General features: G+C 50.1%; 2 protein-coding genes across 2 annotated transcripts in view; one reads left to right on the top strand and one right to left on the bottom strand.

Annotated features, from left to right (window-relative positions):
• Positions 1-16,101, top strand: part of SPPL3 (signal peptide peptidase like 3) — a 25,733-nt gene extending 9,632 nt beyond the window's left edge. Inside the window, exons 4-11 of the mRNA XM_026037442.1 lie at positions 1,445-1,564; positions 3,876-3,954; positions 4,729-4,841; positions 9,979-10,085; positions 11,025-11,188; positions 12,983-13,182; positions 14,104-14,213; positions 15,003-16,101. Of these exons, the coding sequence (XP_025893227.1) occupies positions 1,445-1,564; positions 3,876-3,954; positions 4,729-4,841; positions 9,979-10,085; positions 11,025-11,188; positions 12,983-13,182; positions 14,104-14,213; positions 15,003-15,074 (965 nt within the window). The 3' untranslated portion in view covers positions 15,075-16,101. The remainder of the gene's footprint in view (positions 1-1,444; positions 1,565-3,875; positions 3,955-4,728; positions 4,842-9,978; positions 10,086-11,024; positions 11,189-12,982; positions 13,183-14,103; positions 14,214-15,002) is intronic.
• A 2,853-nt stretch (positions 16,102-18,954) lies between these two features.
• The window catches only part of ACADS (acyl-CoA dehydrogenase short chain), a 6,664-nt gene continuing 904 nt past the window's right edge, over positions 18,955-24,714 (bottom strand). The window contains exons 2-10 of the mRNA XM_026037441.1: positions 24,539-24,708; positions 23,495-23,644; positions 23,208-23,319; positions 22,864-23,015; positions 22,446-22,616; positions 21,296-21,433; positions 21,071-21,166; positions 20,712-20,768; positions 18,955-20,157 (exon numbers count right to left, since the gene is read on the bottom strand). Coding sequence (XP_025893226.1) covers positions 20,005-20,157; positions 20,712-20,768; positions 21,071-21,166; positions 21,296-21,433; positions 22,446-22,616; positions 22,864-23,015; positions 23,208-23,319; positions 23,495-23,644; positions 24,539-24,708 — 1,199 coding nt within the window. The 3' untranslated portion in view covers positions 18,955-20,004. The remainder of the gene's footprint in view (positions 20,158-20,711; positions 20,769-21,070; positions 21,167-21,295; positions 21,434-22,445; positions 22,617-22,863; positions 23,016-23,207; positions 23,320-23,494; positions 23,645-24,538; positions 24,709-24,714) is intronic.

The following is a 24,714-nucleotide window of genomic DNA, read 5'->3' as shown; positions in this document are numbered from 1 at the left end:
TGAGTAATTTCCATTTCCCAAAGCAGGAGGAACCAGAACTAAGCCACAGATTAGGGTATAAGAATTCCTGTGTCTTAGAGCTGTCTGGCTGGACTGTCTGTGTTGTATTTCCTTGTTTTGTACCAGACCAACAGACAAACATAAAAAACCCACATCAAAACCCCAAGTAACTGGATGGTTCTGGTTTATGTTTTTAAATTCTGTTGTGATACTTATGTCTGAGAATAATAGAGCATTTATCTGAAATAATAAATGACTGTCGCAAATAAGCGACATGGCTCTGTGCCCACTGTTTATCTCATTTCTTTGTAAAAGAAAATGGAATAACCTGAAATGGGGCAGTCAGGGTTGTTTGATGATTCTTGACATACTTTGATACACTGATAACTGAGTTCTAGATAAATAAGCAGTTGTTTGGACAACTTGCCAGTTTTCCACAGAAAAATATGTGGACACATATGCATGCGCACGCACACAGAATGTGTAATGTATATACATATACTTGAGAGTGTGTGTATGTGTTTTTTTATATATATATATATATATATATATATATATGTATATCTTTGATAACCTAAAAGGTCATTCTTAAAATCCTATGACTTAAAAGTCCTGCTTTATGCAGTGATGCCTAATTATTTTGGGATATTGTCGGAGTGTTAAGCTGGTTTTAGGTCCAATCTCGTTCAGACTAGATGGTTGCAGTGCGTAGTTGAGCTGAAGAAAATAATCCCAATAAAGGCATTTTACTGTTTCTTTGCTATTTACTTTACTATCTCTGCACTGTTTGAAATTATGTTCAACTATAAAATGTAAACTGAAACTGTGTCCTGCTGTAAAATGTAAACCTGACTTTGTGTTGCTCTTAAGCATGAGATGAGCATAGTGCTGATCTGAGCTAGCAGTGTCATAAACGTCTTGGGTGTTTCCTGAAAACTGCCCTTTACTGCTCGGCTGGCTGTTCCCGGGCAATTGCCACCAGGGAGGCTGATGGGCTTGGCCTCCACACGGCAGCCTCCACCCGGGTGGCACTGCCGTGGCCTCTGCGCGGCCTCTCCGTGAGCTCCCTGCCTCGAGCTGCAGGACGTTGAACTGCCGTCTGCTCAGCCCAGCAGCTCTGTGGTGCTCAGTGCAAAATTTAATCCTTACGTGGCAATACTGAGGGGGGGGAAAAACCAAAACCCTCTTAAAAAAACCTCTTTTCTTCCATTTTTCAGTCCATGCAAAGGCTGAGCCTGTTGCTGTGTGTTGCCCAGCCCCTGCTTGGCTGTTCTTGTGCCAGTGGCTGCCCGTCCCAGTACCCAAGGACCTCAGCACTGCCCTCACTGGCACCAGCACTGAAATAAAGTTTAAAGAGCCCCAGACTGTGTGTGTGGGGACAGTCTTTCAGTACATGCGTGGTGAGAAGCAGCCTGAGCTCAATGTCCTCTTCTCTTTTCTGCAGGTATTCAAACCATCGACTCCACCCAGGCGTTGTTCCTGCCGATCGGCGCGTCTGTGTCTCTCCTAGTCATGTTCTTCTTCTTCGATTCCGTTCAGGTTGTCTTCACAATATGCACAGCAGGTGACTAAAGTTTTCTTCTCGCTGTAACAACTGAAGTAGAAAAGAGAGCATCAGTGCTATTCGGTAGTCACTAAGAATTAGGATGTGTCACGGGGTGTTTGGAAACAAAAAAGGAACTCATCTGTTTTCAGGATTATATTTCCATCTCTCCCTAGCTAATAATAAAGTTACAAATATTATTTGAGGAGCATTTTCCACATAGAGATTTGATAAACCTGTTGAACTACAAATTGCTAGTTTTGAAGAACACTGGATATATTATTTTACCTTAAAATATCAGTGTTACAGGTCAGTGCTCAGAGTTGCATGTATGTTTTCGGAATTCAGGTCCTGTATAGGATACGAACATAATTCAGTTGGAAGGAACGTCTGGAGGTCATATCCAGACACTTCTCTTCCTAGTTTAATTTTGGTTTTACTTCTCTGCTGCTTTTTGTTTGTTTATTTCAAGGGTACTTCTGGTTTCATTGTTTTTTATTTTCCTCTCGGGCACGTCTTAGAACAAAACTAAAGTGAAAGTTGCAGAAAAACAGGATCAGAGAGTGTGCAAGTTGTTACTACTTGTGCTTTGGTGTCTAATTAAATACCAGTACTTCAACTTTGGCAAAAATTTGCCCCTCTGATTCTCGTATAATTATCCAAGAAACCAGCTGCTATTCGGGATTAAAGATATATTTTTTTTAACTGTTTTTTCTCCTTGCTCTGGATTTGCAGGAATCTTTAAAAATTGCCCTCCTCAGCCTGCACATTGAGGGTTTCCCCCCTGCAGCAGCTGCAGCCCTGGGCATCCTCTGCAGCCTCCTCGAGAGGCTGATACGGGGGTCCCCAAACCCCTCCCCATGCCCAGAGCCTTGAGCTTCCCATTCCCAATCCCGGGCACAGAGTTCTCTACAGACCTGCTGTCTGCTGCTTTTAAAGCCTTTTCCCGTGATGTATATATACTTTCCTATTAAAAACATATTGCTTGTATAAGTTTTACACTGTATTCGCTCTCGGCGGCGAGGGAGGCCTTGTAAGGAGAGACACCTTTTATTTGCCTTGCCTCTGGGCCGGCTCTTTGCAGCGTGAGCTGGAAAGTTACGTTTGTAACTTGATTTGCAGCATTTTGTGTCTACTTTTTGGGCATTTAGGGGAATCCAGCCCCTTTGGATTAACGCCCATGGGTGTCTTTATCCTGGAAGCCCCTTAGCGCCGTTTGCTTGCTACTGGTTTTGCTTTAGGGGGAGCCTTAAATGCAGCCCCGAGGCCCACAGAGGTGCCGGGATGGAGCCCATTGTGGAGGTCGGAGCCCTGGGTACTTGGGGCCTAAACCTCTCCTAAACCCCTCCTAAACCTCCAAGCTCTGTCTTTTGGGGAAGAGCCAGGCACGAAGAGCCCGGTGATAAAGAGAGGACTGCTCCGGAGCGGCGCTGGCGCAGGGCCCAGTGCCTGGACGGGGCCTTCCCTGTGGAGCAGTGGGCACCGCAGGGGAGGAGAAGCTGCGGAGCGGGAGCCTGGGAGCGGGGGCTCCACGGCCAAGGGCGTTGGGACAAGTAGGGCTTAATCAACCTGAGCCCAGTGCTGGGGAGGCCGGGCACGAGGCACAGGGCGCCCTGGGACTCAGGATATGAGCAGTGAGGAAGGACCGGGCCTTTCTCTTTTCTTTTTATTTTTCCTCCCTTTTTTCCCCTTATTTCCGTTTTATTATTATTGTTATTATTTATGATGTTGATGGGATAAATACCTTACAAAGAAAAACCCAAAATGTTTATCCAAGTCATCCATTTAGATACCTATAAGCATTTCCCATTTGTCCTGCTTTCCGAAACATACAGCTTTACATATTTTATCAATTTTAAATTCCCAGCTACTGGACATAACTTTTTTTTTAAGGTGTTCTGTACTTCAGTAATAGATAACTGATTATGAGGGGGCTCCAGAGCCCCAAGAAGAATCTTTATTCCGCTTAGTCTGTGATGTGTTGAAGCATTTCACAGTCAGACTGAGGTAAATTCTTTCATTTTTCTCCACTCCCAGGATAGCTGGAAACTCCTTTTCCTACTGTCCTGATAATGAGTAGCTCTAAGATTGATATTTTCTTTAAAATTTGGGGTATGTTGAGAGGTTATGTTTAGGCTGAAGCAGGAAAACGTTATAGCCAGAGAAGTTTTTCAGAAAACCTTGGAGTCTTTAACTGCTCTGGCTTTAATAATACTGCAGCAGATGCTAATAGGGCCCTGTTGCAAGAGCATTTTCAAATTAGAGGAGCTTGTTTTTGTGCTGTAGAAATTAGGTCTGAATGTACTAATATTACCCCCTCTTCTCTTTCTAGTCCTTGCCACAATAGCTTTTGCTTTCCTTCTGCTCCCGATGTGCCAGTACTTAACGCGACCTTGTTCGCCTCAAAACAAGTAAGGACTTGAGACCTTTTTTTTTGCTTCTCTTCTCAGATGTTCTCTTTATTTCTTTTAATGGGAATTCTTTCACGGTGGCCTTGCTTACGAGCATTAACCCCAGGGCTCGAGGGCTGATGTTTGTGCCTATTTTTTGTGCCAACGACGTTGCCCCCTTTGACACTAGGAAGCACCATTTCTGCAAGCCACGTGTGCTTGCCAGCCTGGGAAGTATGCTACCACTGCAGGGGACTCGATTTCCTAACAGTGGCTTTTGAGAAATTTGGCTTTTCTTTGGCTGAAATTGCTGAATTTGGGACTTGGTATTGGACACTAATGTTTATATTGGCCTGAGGGTGCTTATATTGGCCCATGTATGCTGTGAATGGCTCTCAGAGACTCTGGTTGCACGAGGGAAAATGGCAGTTATTAGTGTCATGCTTTGAAATCAAGGTCTTTGTTTTTTCAACCGGAGTTCATGTTGCAAAAAAGCACCATCCTAGTCAGTGCTAGGAAATACCTAGTAGTCATAGTAACAATTCCAAGCGAAGGGCCAAGGTTTTGTATGACTCCTTTCATTTCTTTAGCTCACGCTTTCCACACATCATTTGAATGTGAAGAAAGCTTCTATTTTGTTGTTGTTTTGGTACCTATTTGTGGCAAAGGAACTTCCCTTTCAGTGGCTCTTGGCACATTTCACCGGCCACCCAGCCTTGTTCCAGGAGTGTCCGTTTTCCCTTCTTTAAATGGAAACATAAAATTTTCCAGCTAACATTTGTGTGTTGTTCCCAGGATTTCCTTTGGCTGCTGTGGGCGTTTCACTGCTGCTGAGCTGCTCTCCTTTTCTCTTTCCGTGATGCTCGTCCTCATCTGGGTCCTCACTGGCCACTGGCTCCTTATGGATGGTGAGTAGGGGACTCGAGAGACTGGAGGGCTGGTTTGTGCCTCTTGTGACACGTCCAGGTGTTTGGTGATGACTCCTGAGATATACTGCTTTTAAAGCCTTGCTGAGTTGAAATATTGGAGTGACAGACTCCCTGAAAGCAGCTTCTGAGAGACGCATGCCCAGGTAGCGCCCGAGCCGCCTGTTTTTCTGGTTTGTAAGAGCTGCCAACAGTGCCAGGACACTCACAGGAGATGTCCTGCAGCACGATGGCTTGCCGCGAATTGCCAGTTTTAGTTAAAAATGTGTGGAAACACAAACTGCTTCTCAAGCATAACTGGATCTGAATAATCCGGCTCACCCTGCCATTCATCTTGTGCAGTTTTTGGGGTGGGATAATCGAATAACGCGTTGTGAGACAGCTCACAGTAGCCAGTTCTTTGATCTGCTTGATGCTTGCCAGTTAGCGTGGTGAGTTGGCTGAAGCTGGAAGGCCTCCAGTTGGCTTCAAGGTGGGATTTTTTCTGCTGGTTGAACTGAATTCACAGCTTACTGTTCCCCAAAGGAGCTTTCCTCCTCCTTTTCTGCCTTCCGAATCCCTTGTGCCAGTTTGGAATCACGTGGCGAGCTGATTCAGCTCACTAGAATGGTGCCGTCCTCTGCTGCCAAGCTCCTTTTCTGCTCTTGCAGTGAGATAAATTACATTATTGTGCACTCAGGTATGTGCTAAGCTTTGCACGTGGCAAGCAGCAGCTTGGTGTCACCGGAGAGGATGGAGTGGGATGCGAGAGCAGGGGGAGAAAGGGGCAGCCCGGAGCGGGACCCGCTTCGCAGCAGGGTCGAGCCAAAGGGGCCCAAGGCATCTTGTGAAGCGGCACCCTGATGTGGTCAGCTGCTTGAGAAAAAGAGCTGGGACGTTACTTACCCTTGAAATCACTTGTTGCAATAAAAAAATACCCTTCCCATCAGCTTCCCAGCTCCTCCAGGATGAGACTGCAGCAACAGCTCCTTAGCGTTAAAAGCTGTTGTGACAGCTTGATTCTTCCTTCTGTATAACAAGTGTGCTTTATTCATGCTTGTCACTGCTTTTAAAAGTGCCACTTTTTGTGTATTAGGGGATACCTTTTAAAATAGCCAGGTACTAAATGGAAAAAATGCAGATGAAGTTTGTTTGGTTCGGAGCAGAGCAGTTCACCATGAAATCAAGAACTCTTTCCGCCCTGCTGCAGCTTTGTAGCTAAATGGAGTGTCAAATGTGAATTTTGACAAAAGTCAGAAGATTTCTCCACATAGGGCCACACGTTTACTTCAAAACGATTTTGGGAGCGTTTCGGTCTGAAGTAGTGGGCTTTGAGGTAATTAATCTGCAGAGCACTGAAGTATCAGTGCAAAGCGGTTTCTAGATTTTATGTCCCTCGGTGGCTGAGTTGCTGAATAGCGTTGAATCCTTTTTTGCACAACCTTCCTGAATTGAAAAGCACTTAAAAATATTCCAAAGCTAGAAGGTAAGTGCCCTTTAGAAGGCTGCAACACAATTAAGGGACGGGTGCTGGTGACCCCAAACAGGCAGTGCTGTTTGTTGGCCTGTGTCGGGGAGGCAGGTGCTGCCGTTCCACCCCTTGCCCTCACTGCAGTAGAGGACATCACATCAGCCCTGTATCTGCCCCTTGCTTCTCTGCAGCTGATGAAGACGTGGGCTAGGCCCAGGCCACCACAGGAGGAGCTTGTGGTGGTCGAGCAGGTCCCCGGTTGCTGCTGAGCAGGGGCTGCCCCATGCTGGGGGCTCCTGCTCCAGCTCCCGGCCTCCATCCTGGCTGCACCTCTGGCCCCTCCGACGCTCTGCGTCACCCCATCAGCTTCCAGAGGGATGAGGGGATGGGCGCTTGTCCCTACGAGCCCCGTGGCGCCGCTGGGTGAACCTTGGTGGGGGAATCTGCCTCAGAGTGAACAGAGAGCAGGGAAATGCTTCCTGCTGCTTCCTTGCACCTACACAGTCCAAGAAGGGCAATTCCTGCCACAATAGTCCCAGTTGCAGGTGCTGCTGGCTCCCCTCTGCTCCTCAGCATTTGGTCGTAGGACTGTTTTCCGTGGTCAGGTGAGATGCTGTCGTCTGCAGGGGGTTGTTGTGGCCTGTGCGGATGTGCCTCTGCGGAGCACGAAGACAAAATCATCAACCATCCTCATTGCAACCTGCTAAAAAACGGATTAAGACACCTCCAAAGCAGAGGGAATGGCTGGAGATGTGACACGGGAATGCTGGTGCTGTGGAGCACCGGGAAGAGTGCGGTACCCAGGACCTGGGTACCTGGAGCTGGGCACAGAGGTGCTGCTTGTGTGTCCTCTCCCATGAATTTGCTGAAAAATGAAGCTTTAGAAGAAGCCAGTTCGCTCCGAGCTTCAGGAACAACATGCTCTTCCGACACCGACCGGGCTGCTCGCCGGGAGCTGGCACCTCCGGCAGCGTGCGGAGAGCGGGACCTGCCGCTATGCGGGCGGCTGGATCATGCACCAGACCTGGGGAGCCTCCTCACAGACACAGGGATATTCCTCATTCCCGGAATAGCCTTGCTCCCAAAGGGATGTGCTTGCAGTGACTCCGAAGCCGATTCACTCAGCTAATTGAAAACCCCTTGGGTTAATTCTTTCCTATTAACCTTGGTGGACCAGTCACCCAGCACTTCCCGCTGCAGCTTTTATCTACTTCCTTATGATTGAGCACGTATTTCTGTGGGCATCTGCCTCACATATTTGTCAGCAGCACCCAGCTTTGTTATAGGTGATTTTTTTCCTTTTTCCCTGTATAATTGGTGGTCTTTGCTGGAGAAATGAAGCTGACCTGCACTGTTGGCTGCAACGTGCAGCTCCTGGGCTGCCCTTGGGCCTGTTCTCACTCTTTCCTCATGGAGATTCTTGCTCCCCTTCTCTTTCTTCAGTTCACCAACATGATTTAAACCAGACACAAAACCTGTATAATTTATTAGCACGTGCACAGTGTTCCTTTCTGATGGAAAGGACTTCATTCCATCCCCTTTTATACTCGGTATTTGCTTTACATGGTGAGTCTTGGTGCCTGCCGCTGTTCACTGCAGTGATACAGAAATCCCCCTGTGAACAATGCAGAAAACTTGGTGCTGGTTGAAATCTTTCCACTTCCAGTTAATTATAACCTGGAAATCCTTTCCTAAATATAATCTTGCTTGAGCTATTATTACCATTGGCTTTAGACAGATCTATTTGATTTAAGACAGACTGTTCCTCTTGTATTTGCTCTTCTGCCAGGGGAAAGCCTGGGTTGAATTACTGCCCGCAGTTGTTCTGCTCATGGCTTTCATGTCACATTCTTTAAACCACAATAATTTGCTCATGTTTTACAACTAGTTACAACCACGCAGCCTGACTCAGGGTACATTTCAACCCGAATAATCCCCCTGCTTTCTTGCAATGCTCAGGATTGTGTTGGGGTCCTTGGTGCCACAGGATGAGGAGTGTTGGGCAGAGACATGACATGGAGAGTGTCACCAAAATGTTCTCTTTATGCGTCGCTCTGAGTGCCCCATCCTTCAGATAAAAGAGAAGGCTCAGAGGGGATCTGATTAACATGTATAAGTGCATGAAGGGAGAATGGAGGGATGAAAGGGCCGAGCTCTTCGCAGTGGTGGCCAGTGACAGGACAAGGGCTAATGGGTGTAAGTTGAAACCCAGGCAGTTCCATCTCCCTGTGAGGAGGAACTTCTTGACTGTGAGGGTGCCAGAGCCCTGGCACAGGCTGCCCAGGGAGGCTGTGGAGTCTCCTTCTCTGGAGGTCTTCAAAACCCGCCTGGATGTGACCAGGTGCCCTGTGCTCTGGGTGTCCCTGCTGGAGCAGGGGGTTGGACTAGGTGATCCCTAGAGGTCCCTTCCAACCTCAACCATTCTGTGATGCTGTGAAAATGCAAGATCCAAGGCTGGTGGGCCCAGTCTTCCCCAGTCATTTTGCCCTGAGGCTTTAGTTGGCCAAAACAAGATTCCAACTGCTTGCTAATTCTTTGTCCCATTAAACACGTGCGTTTGGTTTGCAAATGTCTGCATGCCTAAACTGAAATGGGGGCCCAACAGAGCACCGTTATTTCATCTGAATACACTGATATAGTAGACAAAAGTTGATTTTTAGATATATTTAGTGATTTACTTGTAGGCAGGTGAAACATACTCAATTGTCCTTTAAATTTTAAAACTGGGCTCAAAAAAAACCTGCAGGAAATCACAAAAATGCGGATTTGTGTGCGTGTATGGGGTCTTGGTTTTCAACCCTAACAAAATATTTAGAGCTGTGAGAAAACATTTAGAGTCACATTGAGCTGTGACTGCAAATAAATGTCGGGGGCATTGCACGTGCTCAACCTGCTCTTGGTTCAGCTCTAACAGCCCTGAGCTTGCAGCAGCAAACGTCAATCGGAGTGAAAACCAGACCCGGGGAGAAGAGGAAGGAAAAGATGTGCCCATATTTTCTTCTTTTCCCTTCATTCCTTTGGCTTTCACAGAGGTTTCTGTTGTTAAGAAATCCTTGTCTATTGAAATTAAGTGTATTTCATAGTGCTCAGGCAGTCTTGCACAATCTTGCCCAAAGAGAAATGGGCTTTGAGTGTTATATTATCCTGCCGTGTTGTAACTTGTCATGTAACCATGCAAATATATGAATTATTAGGAATAAAGGATTATATTTATTTACTTAGGCATTTCTTACAAAACTCCTTGCAGCTCAAAACTTGAGTTTGAGGCATGAAGGTTCAAAGTTGAGAGTCTGGGGAGTTTTCCATTTGTTTTTTAATTGGATAGTCTGTCTTATGGGAGAGAGATGGTCTGTAGGACACTACATAGAAAAGCATTTCTTTGTGGTGAATAGTGGAAGTGAATGGACTGGACAGCTGTGTCTGAAGAGGTATTTCTGTTTCTGTAGGGACATGTTTACAATTGGTTACTGAATATTTTTTTGCCTTTCTTTTTAACTCTGGTAAGAAGAACTTCATTATCTGGAGACCTTAGAAAGCCACCTAATGCCTGCAATGCCAGATAGGTGCAAATGGAGGCTTGATTTGGGGTCTCTTCTGTGGGTTCTGCTGGTTTTTGGAACAAAGGCTGCTATTTTTTTGAGGAACTAATGGTGGTTTTGCATTTTGCAGCTCTGGCCATGGGCCTGTGCGTCGCAATGATAGCCTTCGTTCGGCTGCCGAGCCTGAAGGTCTCCTGCTTGCTGCTCTCCGGCTTACTAATTTATGATGTCTTTTGGGTAAGTGTTGTTGCTAAAACCCTTCATACCCCTCAGGTTTATAATTGGCCTTTGGCCTTTTCCACGGGGAGCAGAGAGGTGTGGAGCTGATGAATCCCGGCAAAGTCAGCAGCACCGCTGCGAGAGGCTAAAGCAGTTTGTGGCAGGAGACAGAAGGATTCCCTCAATAGTTGAAAAAAAAAATTAGAAATAAGATATGAATGTCTAAATTTTGATTTTAAAATTTTGATTTTGATAAGAAAAAACTTAAAAGTTGAGATCTGAAGAGGCTGCAGAGGAGAGGGAAGGTGCCCAAGGAAGCGGGTCTGGGTGCGCGGCGCCCACCCGCCCAGCGCAGAGCAGCAGCCCAGGGCTCCAAATAGGAGCACGGAGTGACTTGCAGCAAGCGAGGTCGGCGTCAAATCTTTTTGACACTCTTACAAGTAACCTGACAGAATGTGTTTGGAAATGCTGAGGAGCATTTTGTTTCACCTTTACATAACGTTCAGCGGTGATTCAGGGTGGCACTTGCTGCCAGCTCCGGCAGAGAATCCGTTTCCCGCTGTGAAGAGCTCTAGTAGTGTAAGAGCCTGTTGGAAATAAATGTTTTATAGTTTAATTTGTGAGGGAGTGTCCTCTGCTTCCTACCTTCCTCATATTTTCAGCATCTATCCTGTTACCTTTGCTGGTGCTTGTAGTCCTTATTATACCTTTGCCAAGCAAGCAGTATCTTGATATCAGGAAGCCTATTCCAGTTATTCTTGGAGACTAATAGTGTTAAAACCTTTATCTGAATTTTTGAGATACGTTTTACTTTTCGTCCTGTTATATGCACACACGTAAAGAGAAATTTTAGGCAATTTCCTTTGTCTTGAATAGGCAAAGCTAAAGAAATTCTTAAAAATGGTGGATTGGAGTTGCTATAGAATTGTATTTCCTGATGATTTCCTTGCTCCGTAGGTCTTTTTCTCTGCCTACATCTTCAACAGCAACGTCATGGTGAAGGTGGCCACACAACCAGCTGATAATCCCCTTGATGTTTTATCCCGAAAACTTCACCTGGGACCAAACGTGGGCAGAGATGTTCCCCGCCTATCACTGCCTGGTAAACTTGTATTTCCAAGGTAAAACCAGCAGCTCTTTTTTACTGTATTAGAATTTTTCCTTCCCTGTACTTTCTAGTAGCACTAATTAATGCTGATGGAAGATACCACTTATCTCCCTGGTCAGTTGCTCCCTCTTTAGTCATTGCTGTTCTGGAGAAATTAGGATCTTTGGACTAGACCAGTAGTAGAGTTTCACATTTTGAGTGGACAGTACCAGATACCTCAAAGGAAAAGGCCAAAAAAAAGGACATTATGGGCAACCAGTAAAGAAGAGGAAAGATTTGTAGATTCTCTCAAGCCCTGCTTCGGTTTTCCAGAAGATTACCAGCTTCGAGTTGATGAATTTTTGCCCTCCAGCCTTTCGTGCTTTATGGTTTGGTGAAGTAACTTGCATGTTACAACCAACCATTTTTCTTGCATAGGGTTAGAATTGAGAATGGGGCTGCAAGTGCCTGTTACCGCTTCCCCCACAGTGTTGAATGTCAGTGCTACAAACCAAAGCACAAGTGGGAGAACAAATGCAGCAGTTGAGGAAGCCAGCTGAGCAGTGCAGGAGCATTGTGAGCACTGTCTCCTCCTGTGCCCCAAATTTGCGGCTTCTGGAGTAACAGCAAGAGATCAAAAATCACATTTTAATGTCTTTTGCTTTAAAATAATTCCAAAAGTACCAAAGTGGCACTGCAGAGAACTAGGAAAGGGGGATTGCATTGCCCCATCCTTTCTGTTATTGCTGGCTACACCTGGCGAAGAGGGGTCACAATGAGAATATATATGATAATGTGATAATATATATAGATAATAATGAGCGGTAGGCACAGAGCACGTTTGCATTTGCTGTCTCCTAGCATGCAAAATGTTAGCAGGTAGGTTAAAATATGCCCTGTTGACAACTAGACATGCTTCCCTGCACACACATGTGGGTTGCTCAGCTCTAATGCTGCCCCTGCAGGATCTGTCACCTACAGCTTAAAAGCAAAAGGAGCTGAGGTTTAGCACAGCATTTGAATAACCTGGATTGCTACCTGATAGGAAGCTCTTGGGAAGGGAGTTGGTCACTGATCTGAGCAGTGAAGACTAAATAGTGGGTAAGGCCTATGGCGGAGGGAGATTATTTACTGCAATAATTTTCTTAGTTTTCTTAGTGTTTCTGATTTTGAACTGCTAGGATTGGCCTGATCCAGAAATAAAGACCGAGTGCTTCAGAAGTTATAAACACATTAAATTGCCTTTCATTACTTTGCTTGCTTTCTTTAGATGTTGGAATATTGAAAATACAGAAATTAGAATTGATTGTCTGCTCTAATAAAAAAAAAAAAGTTCATTTTGTGATTTTGTGATAACTTGCCTTCATTTTCATGGAAAAGATCTTGAGGTTTAGATAATGACTAATTTTAGTTCTTGATCTATTTAGCAAACGACTTTGATTAAAGAAGCTGATGAAAGTATTGTTTTCTTGATGCTTTGCCTAAATGATGCCAAAGATCTAAATAGTCAATGAATCAATTTATTGTCTGGCATTAGAGGTCTTTGTGAATTGAAACAAGGGCGCAGTCTTAATATTAATCCAGTAATTTGATAACTGTGGGCCTGGTTTGGAGCAATGTATTATTGCTGCCAAAATGGGCATATTTAAAGCCAAGGGGGTTAGTGATGAGCTCACTGAGCCTGGTGGCTGCCGCTGCAGCTTCCACGTGCAAGTTTGTCCATAGAATCACGTGCAAAATGAAGCCAGGAAAACAAGGGGGGGGGGCGGGGGGATTGCAGAGCTTGCCCGGCGCCTCGGGCACAGACCCAATTTCAGCTGCTGTCCAGTTCCACAGGCAGCCACTTCTCCATGCTGGGCATCGGCGACATCGTGATGCCGGGGCTGCTGCTCTGCTTCGTGCTGCGCTACGACAACTACAAGAAACAGGCCAGCGGCGACGCCTGCGGCGCCCCGGGGCCCGCCAACATCTCCGGCCGCATGCAGAAGGTCTCCTACTTCCACTGCACCCTTATTGGATACTTCGTAGGTGAGGAACTGGTTTAGGGAAAGCCGCCTCGTGGGCTTAAAAGGTCATGGAACCGGTAGATAAGAGATTTAAGACTTTGGTTATATTCCTTTTTCTTTTTTTTAACTCCCCACTCCCTTTTGCTTTTATTGGCATGGTCTAGGGGAGAAACCCCTGTCTATGGATTTCCTTCTAAGGATTTATTTATTTATGTATGCATTTATGCATTTATGTATGCATTATGCATTATGCATGTATGTATGCATTTTTACTAGCACGTTTTTGTGGGAATTCCTAGATGGTCGGCACTGTAAAGAACACATATAGGTCATTCCTGTATATTTGTATCCCAGCCCTGAAGCTTTAGGATCCTGGGGCATTTGTGGTACATGCAGGGAATTGTAAATAGACACAACTGCCGTGCTCTTTGTGGTATGATGATGGAGGCATCCCCCTCCTCATTGCATAACAGCTATTTTTCCCCTGAGGTCGGGATATGTGTGTGCATATCCTGAATGACTCCGGTTCTCCTGAGGATGAAGAGGAAAGACTGTTTTGTCACAGTCTTTCCCCCATCATGGCCTTTGTCCTCACCTTCCCTTTGGACCTCGGATTGGTGGCCTTGAGACATCAGCCCTGGAGCTGAAGTCGAGCCCGTGTGGGGTGTCCTGCTCATCTCCTACCCCTGCTGTCTGCTTCAGTTACTGCTTCGTCTTTGAGACCGAGACCGGCCATGACTTCCTGAGGGCAGCTTAATATTAAAGCAGAACATTTGTTCACTTTTGGTTTTGTTTTATGTTTACTCAGGGAAGTGAAGCACAGATGAGGAACTTCATAGCCCATCTCTCAAAATGACGGGAAAGGGAACCACTTTGCCCCAGAGAAGGAGAACAATCAAATGCTACTGTAGGATATTTATGGTCTTCCTTTTTCCTCTTACAGGTCTATTAACGGCAACAGTAGCTTCTCGTATCCACCGGGCAGCCCAGCCTGCCCTCCTCTATTTGGTACCATTTACTTTATTGCCGCTCCTCACTATGGCCTATTTAAAGGTGAGATGGCTCTGTCTGTTCCCAGCCGGAATGCTTTTTCTTTCCCAGAATCCCAGAATGGTTGAGGCTGGAAGGGACCTCTAGAGATCACCTAGTCCAGCCCCCTGCTCCAGCAGGGGCGCCCAGAGCACGGGGCATAGGGCGGCATCCAGGCGGGTTGGGAAGGTCTCCAGAGAAGGAGACTCCACAGCCTCCCTGGGCAGCGTGTCCCAGGCTCCGTCACCCTCACAAGGAAGAGGTTCTTCCTCTCATGGAGATGAAACTTTGGGTGACCAAGCGCTGAGCTCAGGGGAATCCTCCCTTTGGAGGACTCGGGAACCCAGAGAGTTCCTGGCTCGTGAGTGGAAACGGCCCAAGTTCTGAGGTGTTAAATGCTGTTTTAAATAAGAGAATTTCTCCTTGCCCTTGGTCATGAAGAAGGCATGCAAAAAGGGAGGAGAGGCAGGTCCTCGTTTGCCTCTCTCCAGTGACGTGTTATGGCCTGAAATTTTTAAAACACAGCTTTCCTGGGGTCAAGGCCGCTCTTGCAGCCCCATCCAGCCCTCTGCAGAACAGCAAAGCACAGGTTTGCTCACAAGAGCAAACCCTTGCGAGCAGAAATCCATTTTAGGGAGATCTGCCTAAAGATAAGACGCTTTGAGCTAGCGTGGAAGGGGTTTATTTTATGTTCTTCAATACCCCTTCCAAAAGGCATTGCAGAATTGATTTGCTTTAAGAACAGCTTGTTCCTAGAGGTATTTTTTAATCTGATTTGAGAGTTTCTGAGTGAATGTTCTTCCTGCTGTCCAGGGGGATCTGCGCCGCATGTGGTCTGAGCCTTTCCACTCTAAGTCCAGCAGCTCCCGTTTCCTGGAAGTATGATGGAACAGATGGAAAGTGACCTGAACTTCTGCCTTGGTCCTTTTCACTTTAACGTGTGGCTTCGTCGTCTCCTAGAGCTGGACTGGCTGGTACTCGAGAAGGTACCAGTTATGGGACTTGAAGCAATGGACTTGGTGTTAAAAGGAGAAAAAGGAGGAAGAAAACAAACAAACAAAAAAAAACGAAAAAGCAGAAGCTGAACATCTTGGAGCTCTGTGTGATTCTTTTTCTCCACGCAGATGTGGAATTGGGGACCCTTTGTGCAACTGCAGCCACTTTCCTCTTTTCCTCCCTCGACCGGATTAGCACCAGGCTGTGACCTGGGTGAGCGAGGAGGAGACAGACTCGAAACTGAGAACGGCGTGAGGTCGTTCAGACATTTGTGAACACTAAAAGAGAAAACAATTAAGCCAACTGAAACCGCTTCAGAGAACCCCTCCTGTGCATTGGGACCAGTTTCCTGTTGGACTTTGGTTTCAAAAAGAACTGAGACAGAATCTCATCTGTCACATTTTTTTTTGTTTGTTTTTGGGTTTTTTTTTTTTTTGATTTATTAAATATTTCCTGTGGTGTGAGGTTACTTATTAAATCCACAGACATGGAGTGACTTCTTGCAGTATACATATAAAAAAGAAAAAAACTTTGTTGTAACAAGTTACATTTCCACCCAGATGTCATGTTGCAGTGAAAAAGGGCACGATTTTTATACATATATATATACACACATATAGATATATATATGAATAAATAAAAAAAAAAAAAAAGGAAAACCTGCTAAGATCATGCTATGTAGCAGACAGGGGCTTGCTGTAATTTTTAGCATGTAGAGCAGTTTACTCGGGCTTTCTTGTATATGAATCTACAATGAGCTGCTGTTTTCTTTCCTCCCCATCCCGAAACAACCTGCGATTTCAGACCCCGTGTAGTCTTTGTACCGATTGTACCCATTCATCTTAGGGGCTGTTTGATTTTGAACAATGTAGCAAACTATGGAAGAAAAAAAGTCAAAATCCAACCCTGTTTATTTGCGGGGGGAGGGAAGGGGAAGGTCCTTTTTTGGTTCTATTTTTTTTTTTTTTTCCTTTTCCCCCCCCCCGCCAAAAAAAGCTCCCTTGCAGGTTTTTAGTAGTTCCTTCCCGACCTGGTGCATGTATTATAGCAGCAAGTGTCTTTGTGCTTCTGATCATAGTAATGTATCACTTGTAAATACATTTTTTTCTATTTTCTATTTTTTTGTATTTTTTTGCATTTTTGTTTCATTAGTGTGCTGTATTTTTCCATGCCCCTGCCCCTTAAAAAAAAAAAGAAAAAAAAAAACAGAAAAAAAAAGAAAAAAAAAGAGAAAAGGAAAAAGAAAATTGTCCTTTACTGTTGTGCCTGGTCGAGTTTGTGCGTTGGCTGCTTTGTTGTACCTGAGAGTCTGTTAAAATGTGGATTTTTAAAAAAAAAAACCCCAAGCAGTTGCAGCGCTGTTGTTTTATTGAGCGGAAGGCAGCAGCTTCTGAGCCCCTGGGGGCTCTGCGAGCGCCGCGGCCGCGGGAGCCGCCGCCTGCGGGACGGGGTCGCCGGGACCGGCCGCGCTCCGGGGGCAGGTAAGGAGGGTCCGGGGGTGTCCGGCCGGGAAGCGGGACCGGGAGCACCGGGACAGCGGCTGTGTGTCCCGCGCCCGGCAGCTCCTCTGCGCTCATCCCTGGATGGGACGCCAGGAAGCAGGCAGGGACACAGGGCTCACACGGCTGCGGGTGGCCTGGGTGCTTGGAGGGAGGGTCTTTTAATGACTTCCCTGCTCCTGCCTTCCCTTCCAGTGAAAGGGAGTGCGACTTGTTTTAATTGACTCTGCTTTGCTGTTTGCAGGGGTCCCGGGTGAGGTGCTGCAGCCTGGGACAGTGACCGGACCCAGGGCCGGCCCAGCCATGGACAGAGCTGCCAGGACGGCTCCCAGGTCGGTTCCTTCTTGTACAAAATGAACCAACCGTAGTTTAAATTTAATTTTCTACCTGTGTTTCCTTCCACGCTGTAGCACGGTGCTTGTTTCATGACCTTGATTCTGTTTGCTGTCATTTCTGCAGGTTTTGGCCTGTTGTTCCAGCGCCGCGCGTGGCCGTGGCGCCATGGGGATGTCCTGCTCCCCTGGGGGTGACCGAGCGGCTCTGCCCCCAGCTCCGGCTGCTGGGAGCCGGGCTGGGGAGACCGAGTTTCACCTGTAACGTAGAGAAACCAGTGGAATTGATGGAATTACCATGGGGAAACGGTGCAGAAACCGATGGAATTGAGGGAATTACTGTGGGGAAACAGGGCCACTGCCCCTGGGCTGTGACTGCGGCCTGAGGAAGGAGCCCAGGCCCTGTCACCTCCCCTGGGCTGCCCACGCTCATTCCTGGGTCTGCGTTGGCTCCGTGGCTGTCCCAGCCCCTCGTCCTGCTCCGAGGTCTGTCCCGGTGTCACTTTTCCCCCTTGGGGACACCGGCTCTCTTCATGTCCAGCCCAAGCCCCAGCCTCGCCCGGAGCCGCAGGTGGGCGCCAGGCCCGGCCCTGCCTTGTGCTGGGGCTCTGCCTGGGGCGGCTCTCGGCAGAGCTCCATTTAACCCTGCAAAACCGATTCCTGTTTTGTCTCTTTAGCAGTTTCTCTTCTGCAACAACCCTGCGGAGCAGCCAGACGCACTAACGTGAGGCTGTTTTAGCTCTAAGCCGCAGCGGGCTGGATGGAGGCCCTAGTGCCTTGCACTGACAGGTGCTGCTCCCCGGCTGGGCGCTGCGGCTGCAAGGAAGGTACCAGGAGCTGCTGGTGGAACGATGAGGGCAGAAGGGAGCAGCTTAGGCTGAGCCTGGGCTCACGTCTTAACCTAACTGTTGTTCATCACGTTGTGCCTGGGTCGGCTCCTGCAGCGCCGGCGCCCGGGGGTTTCCCAGGGCAGAGTGGCTGGAGGCGGCAGCCGGGCTGGAGGAAGCGGCCGCCGCTGCCCCGTGTTGGGCACCGGGGCCCCGCGAGGCTTCGGCGCGTGGGGAGGGACCGGCTCACGCTGCGGGCGCCGTGAGGATGTGTCGGGAGCCGCAGCCACCGGCACAGAGGGCAGCCGGTGCCCGCGCGTGGTCCCCATCAGCCCACGGCGCCGGGCGGCCCTCGCGCCCCGGCCCTCGTGCCCAGCGTCTCCGCAGCGGCGCCGCTGCCCTCGCGGCGCCCGCCCTGCCCGGAGTGACTGCGGCTGCAAGGAGGAAACCGGCCTCCTGCGCCTGCGAGCGCCCCGCGTGGAGACCCGCGTGCAGCTGCAGGGCAACGAGGGAGATCACGTTTAAACCGCGCACTGATGGGCCTTTGAATGCGGGATTTATTTGCTTATCCAGTGTCTTGTGTGCAATGCAGCTAATTTGCTATTTTCACTCGGTGCAAATATAACCAAATGACACTGCAGACAAATCACCGTTGGCTCTAGTGGGGCCTGTTTGGACACGAGGCTCCAGCTCTGCATTTAGAGCCTTCTGCTGTGCTCTTCTTGTTCTCCACAGGCACTCCTAGCCAATGTTAACACTTCCTGGTAGGGTTTTTTTTTTTTTTTCCCCCCCCTGTATCAGCTCCTCATTTCCTATGAATGACAGAGATTAAAGGCTAGTACTGCTCCATCAGTCACCATCTTTTCTTTTAGACGGTGGTTGGTTTCACTCCAGCTGCTTTGAGGAGGGTTTCTGATCTATGTATGTGGGTTTTCCTGCCTTTTATTTTTGCTTCGCTCTCTAAGAGAAAAGCCGAGCTTTTATTGGCAGCTGAGCCCGAGCTGCTGCTCCTTGGTGGCTGAAATAAAAGCCAATCCCACGCGCTTTGCTTTGCGCCACCACCGACAGCGAGCACAGCCTGTGAGCACCGCTCTGGGTCCCGAACTGCCGGGGCCTGAACGACAGGCGCGAGTCAGGGGTGACACAGCTCAACAGGGCTCTGCTGCTGCAGGAGAACATGGACCTACCTGGTCATGCCGACCTGCACGGAGGCTCCTAAACCTGTAACTTGTAAATCGTAGGCCCTCGTGCAGGTATTTGACTTCAGAGGGAACCCTCCCATTTGAAGCCAGGGCTCTGGCCAGGTCCTAGACCCGCATGGTAAGGAAAGCAGGACAGGCCAGATGTTACTGCTCACAAAGAAAACATGGGTTTTGCTGATTTGCTTCTATAAAAGCTGGACCCTCTTGCAGCAACTTTGGCACCCTCAGGGGTGGCCTAAGACCTCCCAGGTGCCAGGAACATTGTCCCAACCCTGGCTGTCACAGCGGCTGTGCGGCAGGATGACGGTAACGTATTCGTGCAACTGGTCATGTAGCTTTTTCTTAATCATAATCTCTTGCTCATATAGCCATGGTTAAGTGCATTACCTTGCTTATTTGGTCTGATGTTAAAACCCAGCACAGAGCAGGCTTATTGTTTCGTCTCTTCACTTCCTTATTATTTGTTATTAACAGTAAACTCGACCTGTCCTTCTCTGTGTTCTTTCCGGGGAGTCCCGTGTCCCTGTACTCGTTGCTGTGGAGGCACCATGACTGTCCCCCTAGGGTTGGCAGCGCCCCCCCGGTCCCGGTGCCGCCCGGGCCCAGAAAGGAGCTGGTGACCGGCAGCAGCCCCAGCCCGAGAGGCAGCGGGACAGGGGATTGTCCTCCTGCCCCCTCTGCTTGGATTTAGGCACTGGTTATGGCAGAGCAGGGTGGGACAGACTCCTACAAACAAGAAACGTCCACTGATGGAGATAGCACCTGACTTCATGCAGCAGCAATGTCCCGGTGCCTCCACCAACTCCAAAGGGCTCTTCCCCCTTAGGAAAAGGCTGGCACCCCACCCTAGAGCCAGTGGTGCTCCCGCTCTCCCCACAGGTATCCCTGCACTGAATGGTCCAAAGGCCAGGCATGGTGAAGAGGAGGGTGGCGGGGAGGAAGGCTCCCCTCCGGCGCCCTCAGCTGCGGTAGCCCTTGAGCAGCTGCCCCGCGATCACCAGCCGCTGGATCTCGCTGGTGCCCTCGTAGATCTCGGTGATCCGGGCGTCGCGGTAGTGCCGCTCCGCCGGCATCTCCGTCACGTAGCCCATCCCGCCCAGGATCTGGATGGCCTGAAAATCACAAATGAATTGTGTGTGGGGCGGGGGGGCATGTCAAGGAATTTCCTTTCCACAAGACCGAGCCTGCTTGGAAGGTGCTAATCCCTCTGCAGGAATAACTGGTGGAGCCCAGGAGGCTGCCCAGCCCCTCTGCAACCAGAATCAACTGGGTAACAGCAGCACCGCTGCAGCCGGGGCAGGGACGGCGCCGATGGAGCCGTGTTTGGTAACTGGCCACCATCACCCTGACACTTCACGGGAAGAGAAAAACAAATGCAGACACCACTGGGCCTGCGCCCTGCTGCTCGTCCTGCATGGGGCACCCAGGCGCCCTCCGTGTCCCTGTGCCCAGCAAGGCCCCTCGGACACTGCCCGGAACGAGGCGGGCTGTGAAGGTACCGGAGCTGAGGGGCCTCCCCCAGGGGACGGCCACACCTGGCTCCAGGTCCAGCTCCAGCGTGATACGTGAAGCTCTCCAATATTCCAGCAGGGATCAACACCCCACCACCCATTTCATTCCACCTGTCCTCAGCACCAATCACAGCTGAGACTCATTGGGCCCTTACCTGATGCGAAATGGCTGTTGCAGCTTCTGATGCAGCCAGCTTGGCCATTGCAGCTTCCTTTGGAGAAGGAAAAAGTCACAGAGAAGGCAGGTAGCACCAAACATGACACTTGCACAAGAAGCCTGAACACGGGGCGGCCTCAGCTGCTGGCCGGGCACTCTGGCTCTCGGAGGCCGCCCCTGACCCAAGATAAACACAGACCCTGCAGGCTGGCAAGGCAGACAACAGAATGGGTCCAAAAGCCTCTGAGAGGACTAAACCCGGTCCTGCTGGCTGCTGAGAGCTGAATGCAGTAAAATGCTGCACTACTTGATGAGGATCGGGCTGCGCGAGCCCGCGCGCAGAGCGGCCGCACGCACCTTGGTGAAGGGCTTCCCGTTGTCCTTCAGCATCGCAGCCCTCCAGGTGAGCAGGCGCGCGCCCTCCAGCGCCACAGCCATATCGGCCAGCTTGAACTGCAAAACCCGCGGGCGCCGCTGCGGTGGCTGCAACGGCCCCTGCATGGTGCCCTGCACAGCACCCTGCAGCCACCCCGTCCCAACCGGCTGACCCGTCACCAGCTCCAGCAGCTGGGGCTGCCCCACCTGAACCGCCTGCAGCTTGGTGATGGGCGCCCCAAAGGCCATTCTCTTCTCGGCGTATTCCACGGCGCAATCCAGAGCTGCCTGGGCTATTCCCAGAGCCTGGGAGGCGATCCCAATCCTGCCCCCATCCAGGGTTTGCTAAAAAAAGAAAAAGAGAGGATTTAAATCAGTCTTCAGCAAAACATATCCAGACACAAGAGCAAACCTGGGAGCGGCTGCTCTGGCCAAAGGGCTGACGGGAACCCTTCAGTGCGCTCCTCTGGCTCGCTGTGCACTTCACTTGACTGCAAATGAACCCAGGAAAGCTGCTCTCCTTTCCTTTCTAACCCCTGTTCTGATACACACACACTTAAACAGGCACTTCCAAAGTGACTAGTGAAGTGGGAGGACCAAAACTCAGACTCCAAACACCTGGCATTAGTCTTTTAACTGCTTACCAGCCTCACCATGTGCACTGCCTGAGGCAAGGAGGGATCAGGCGTGCCTTGATAGCCTTAAAAATGTCTGGTGACTGGAGAGTTCCCTCATTTTGGGACATAAGAGGATGGGTTCTGCTCTCCAGGGAGCTCAGGCTTTTTAAAAAAGTCAGTCCAACAGCTGGTGTTTTGCCCTTATGGGGAAAGGAGGAACATTTCCAGGCGGGAGCGCCTCACGCCAGGGAATCTGCTGCTCCACAGCTGTCCCATTTCCCCTCACAGGTCACGTGTGGCTCAGATTTCATCCATCTCTGGCGGTGCATTCAGGACAATGATTCTCTGCCAAAGGATTCAGGGGGAAAAAATGCAGCATTCTTCCTTTTTCCTATTCTTAGAAGTCAATGAAGGGGTACAGGCAGCTTTTGATTGTTGGAAAAACTTTTAAGAGCATTATAAAGTTGACCCCTCTCCCAGCCTAGGGCCTCTGCTGCACCGACGCTCCCTCATCTGACACCTACAGAGCCTCCCTGAGGAAAGTGTAGCTGATGGTTTATGATAAACCACGGATTTATCCAGCCCTATCACTGATTTCTCCTGCGTGCCAAAGGTCGGCTGCCCTGTGCCACAGCCCAGCTGGTGTTAGTAGGTCTGGGCCCAGTGAGTGTTAAGCCTGGGCACAGCTTTGCCAAGGCGGAGCAGCAAGGCCGGGCCTGGCGGCCCCGTGCCCGTCTCACCATGGCGATCTTGAAGCCCATGCCCGGCTGCCCCAGCAGGTTGTCCCTGGGGATGCGGCACTCCTCGAAGATGAGGTTGGCGGTGGAGGACGCCCGGATCCCCAGCTTGTCCTCCTTCTTGCCCAGCGAGAGGCCGGCGGTCGGCATGGGCACCAGGAAGGCGCTGATGCCCTGCGAAGACGAGAACCGCGCGCTCAGGACCCCGCAGTGCTGCAGATCTGCTCCTCCTCCTCATCCAATGTTTTCCATGGGACTTGCACATTCAGGTACCCAGGGGAGCGTTCAGTGACAGAACAAAGTCCCGGTGCTTTAGTCCCCCTGCCTCAATGCCTGCCCAGCACTGACGGTCCCCAGGGCCTCCACAAAGGGCCTCTCCCTCCCAACCCCTCTGCTCCCAGGCCTGTTTCCCGGCCGGCACCTTGTGCTTCAGGGCTTTGTCGGTCGTGGCGAACACGACGGCGGCAGCAGCGTCCCAGGCGTTGGTGATCCAGGCCTTGGTGCCATTCAGAACCCACTCGTCGCCGTCCAGGCGGGCCACGGTGGAGGCAGCGCCCGCGTCGCTGCCGTTTCCTGAGCAGGGCACCAGGTTAACAGTGTGGCAGTTAGTGCCTGGCGTGCCAAGGCTTTATTTAAATAGAATACTTCTAAATTACTCTTCTGCAGGCTGTTATTGTTTGACAGACCTGACGTCCATCCTAATTTTGGTTAGGGGAAGATGGTACCCTGCTAGCTTTGCCACAGGAATGGTAACGGTCACATCACCTGGTTCACTAAGGGCAAAACACCCGATTTTCTCCCCGCTGGTGAAGGGCGTAATCCACTTCTGCTTCTGTTCTTCAGAACCAAACTTGAGTATCGGCCCTAAGTAGAGAGACTTCAAAAAATTGAGAGCTGTGTTAGAGGCATCAGGCGGCTACAAGGAGCTCAGGAGCCGTCCTGCTGTGCTCCCAAACCCACCGCGCTCGCCAACAGCAGGGCCCATCCCTCCGGTTCTCCCCTCTCCGCTGGCACAACCGCCCCCAGCCTCCAGACCCCCGGGGGCCACTCACGTTGTTGACGCTCATGATGACGCCGGTGGAGGCGCAGCCCCTGCTGATCTCCTCCACGGCGAGCGAATAGGCCAGGTAGTCGAGGCCGGCCCCGTTGTACCGCTCCGGCACGTCCATGGCCAGCAGCCCCAGCTCCCCCATCTTCTTCACCTGCGAGCAGAGAAACCTCCGGGCAGCACCGGCATCCTGGCAAAAACACCCCCACGAACACCCCGACACAGGCGGAGGCTACGCGCACAGCGGGACACGGTGTGTGACCAGGGGGGACCCCGCACGCAGGCGCTGCGGACGAGGACGCGGCTCCTGCTCATTCCCTTTGCTGCCTGGACCAAGGGGGCCTTTTCAGCCCAAAACGGGGGTTTCAGCCTTGCCCCCGGTGCCTCGGCCGCCCACCGAGTTCTGCCCTCGGCCACTCGCTCGGTGGGAGCTCTCAGTGGGAAACAGCTGATAAAAAACGGTGCTACGTTACCTTCCAGCGTGCTGGGCTTCAGCCTAGGGCTGCACAGGGAGAGAATTTCACAGAGTGAATGACCCACGGAACAGGCTGCAAGAGGCTGGGGTTTAACCCCATCAAAGGCAGGTCTTGCTTGTCATGGAAGGTACTGACCGCTCATGGTGCACAAGCTGCACCGGGGCTCTCACACTGAGGCTCCTGCTCTGCAGCACTTGCTAGCATCTACCTAGGAACCTGGCAATTCAGATTTTGACATAAAACAGCTTTTAGCTGTTGTTGTATTTAAGATACATTAATTTATCCCAAACTTTCGGTGCTGCAGAAATGGGTTTTCCTTTCACAGGCTTCTGTCTGCTTTAACAGGAGCAGCGGGGATTATTTTCAAGGAGCGCTTTGTTTCCTGTACGGGCCCTCAAAATACTGCTCCTTTACATGCAATCCTGAGGGGGGAAGCACGAAAATAACCAGCTCTATGTTCACTGACTTATCAAAAAAATCGGAGTTTTCCTCTGCGCTTTCACGTGAAACTCCTCCAGAGTGGCGAGGCAGGGAGAGGGCCGCGTGTCCCGCGCCGGCTCCCGCGCGCTCACCTGCGCGGCCGGGAAGCGGTGCTCCCTGTCGAGCTGCGCGGCCGCGGGCGCCAGCTCGCGCTCGGCGAAGTGGCGGCAGGTCTGGCGCAGCAGCCGGTGCGTCTCGGGCAGCTCGGCCGCCTGGAACACCGCGTGCAGGCGGCGCGCGCGGCCCAGCGCCTGCGCCAGCGCTGCGC

This window comes from Nothoprocta perdicaria, unplaced genomic scaffold (genome assembly GCF_003342845.1).
Source record: "Nothoprocta perdicaria isolate Ctin4 unplaced genomic scaffold, notPer1 scaffold_2, whole genome shotgun sequence".
Lineage (NCBI taxonomy): Eukaryota > Metazoa > Chordata > Aves > Tinamiformes > Tinamidae > Nothoprocta > Nothoprocta perdicaria.
Note: the sequence above shows the minus strand (reverse complement) of the source record. Positions and strands in the feature narration are given on the sequence as shown.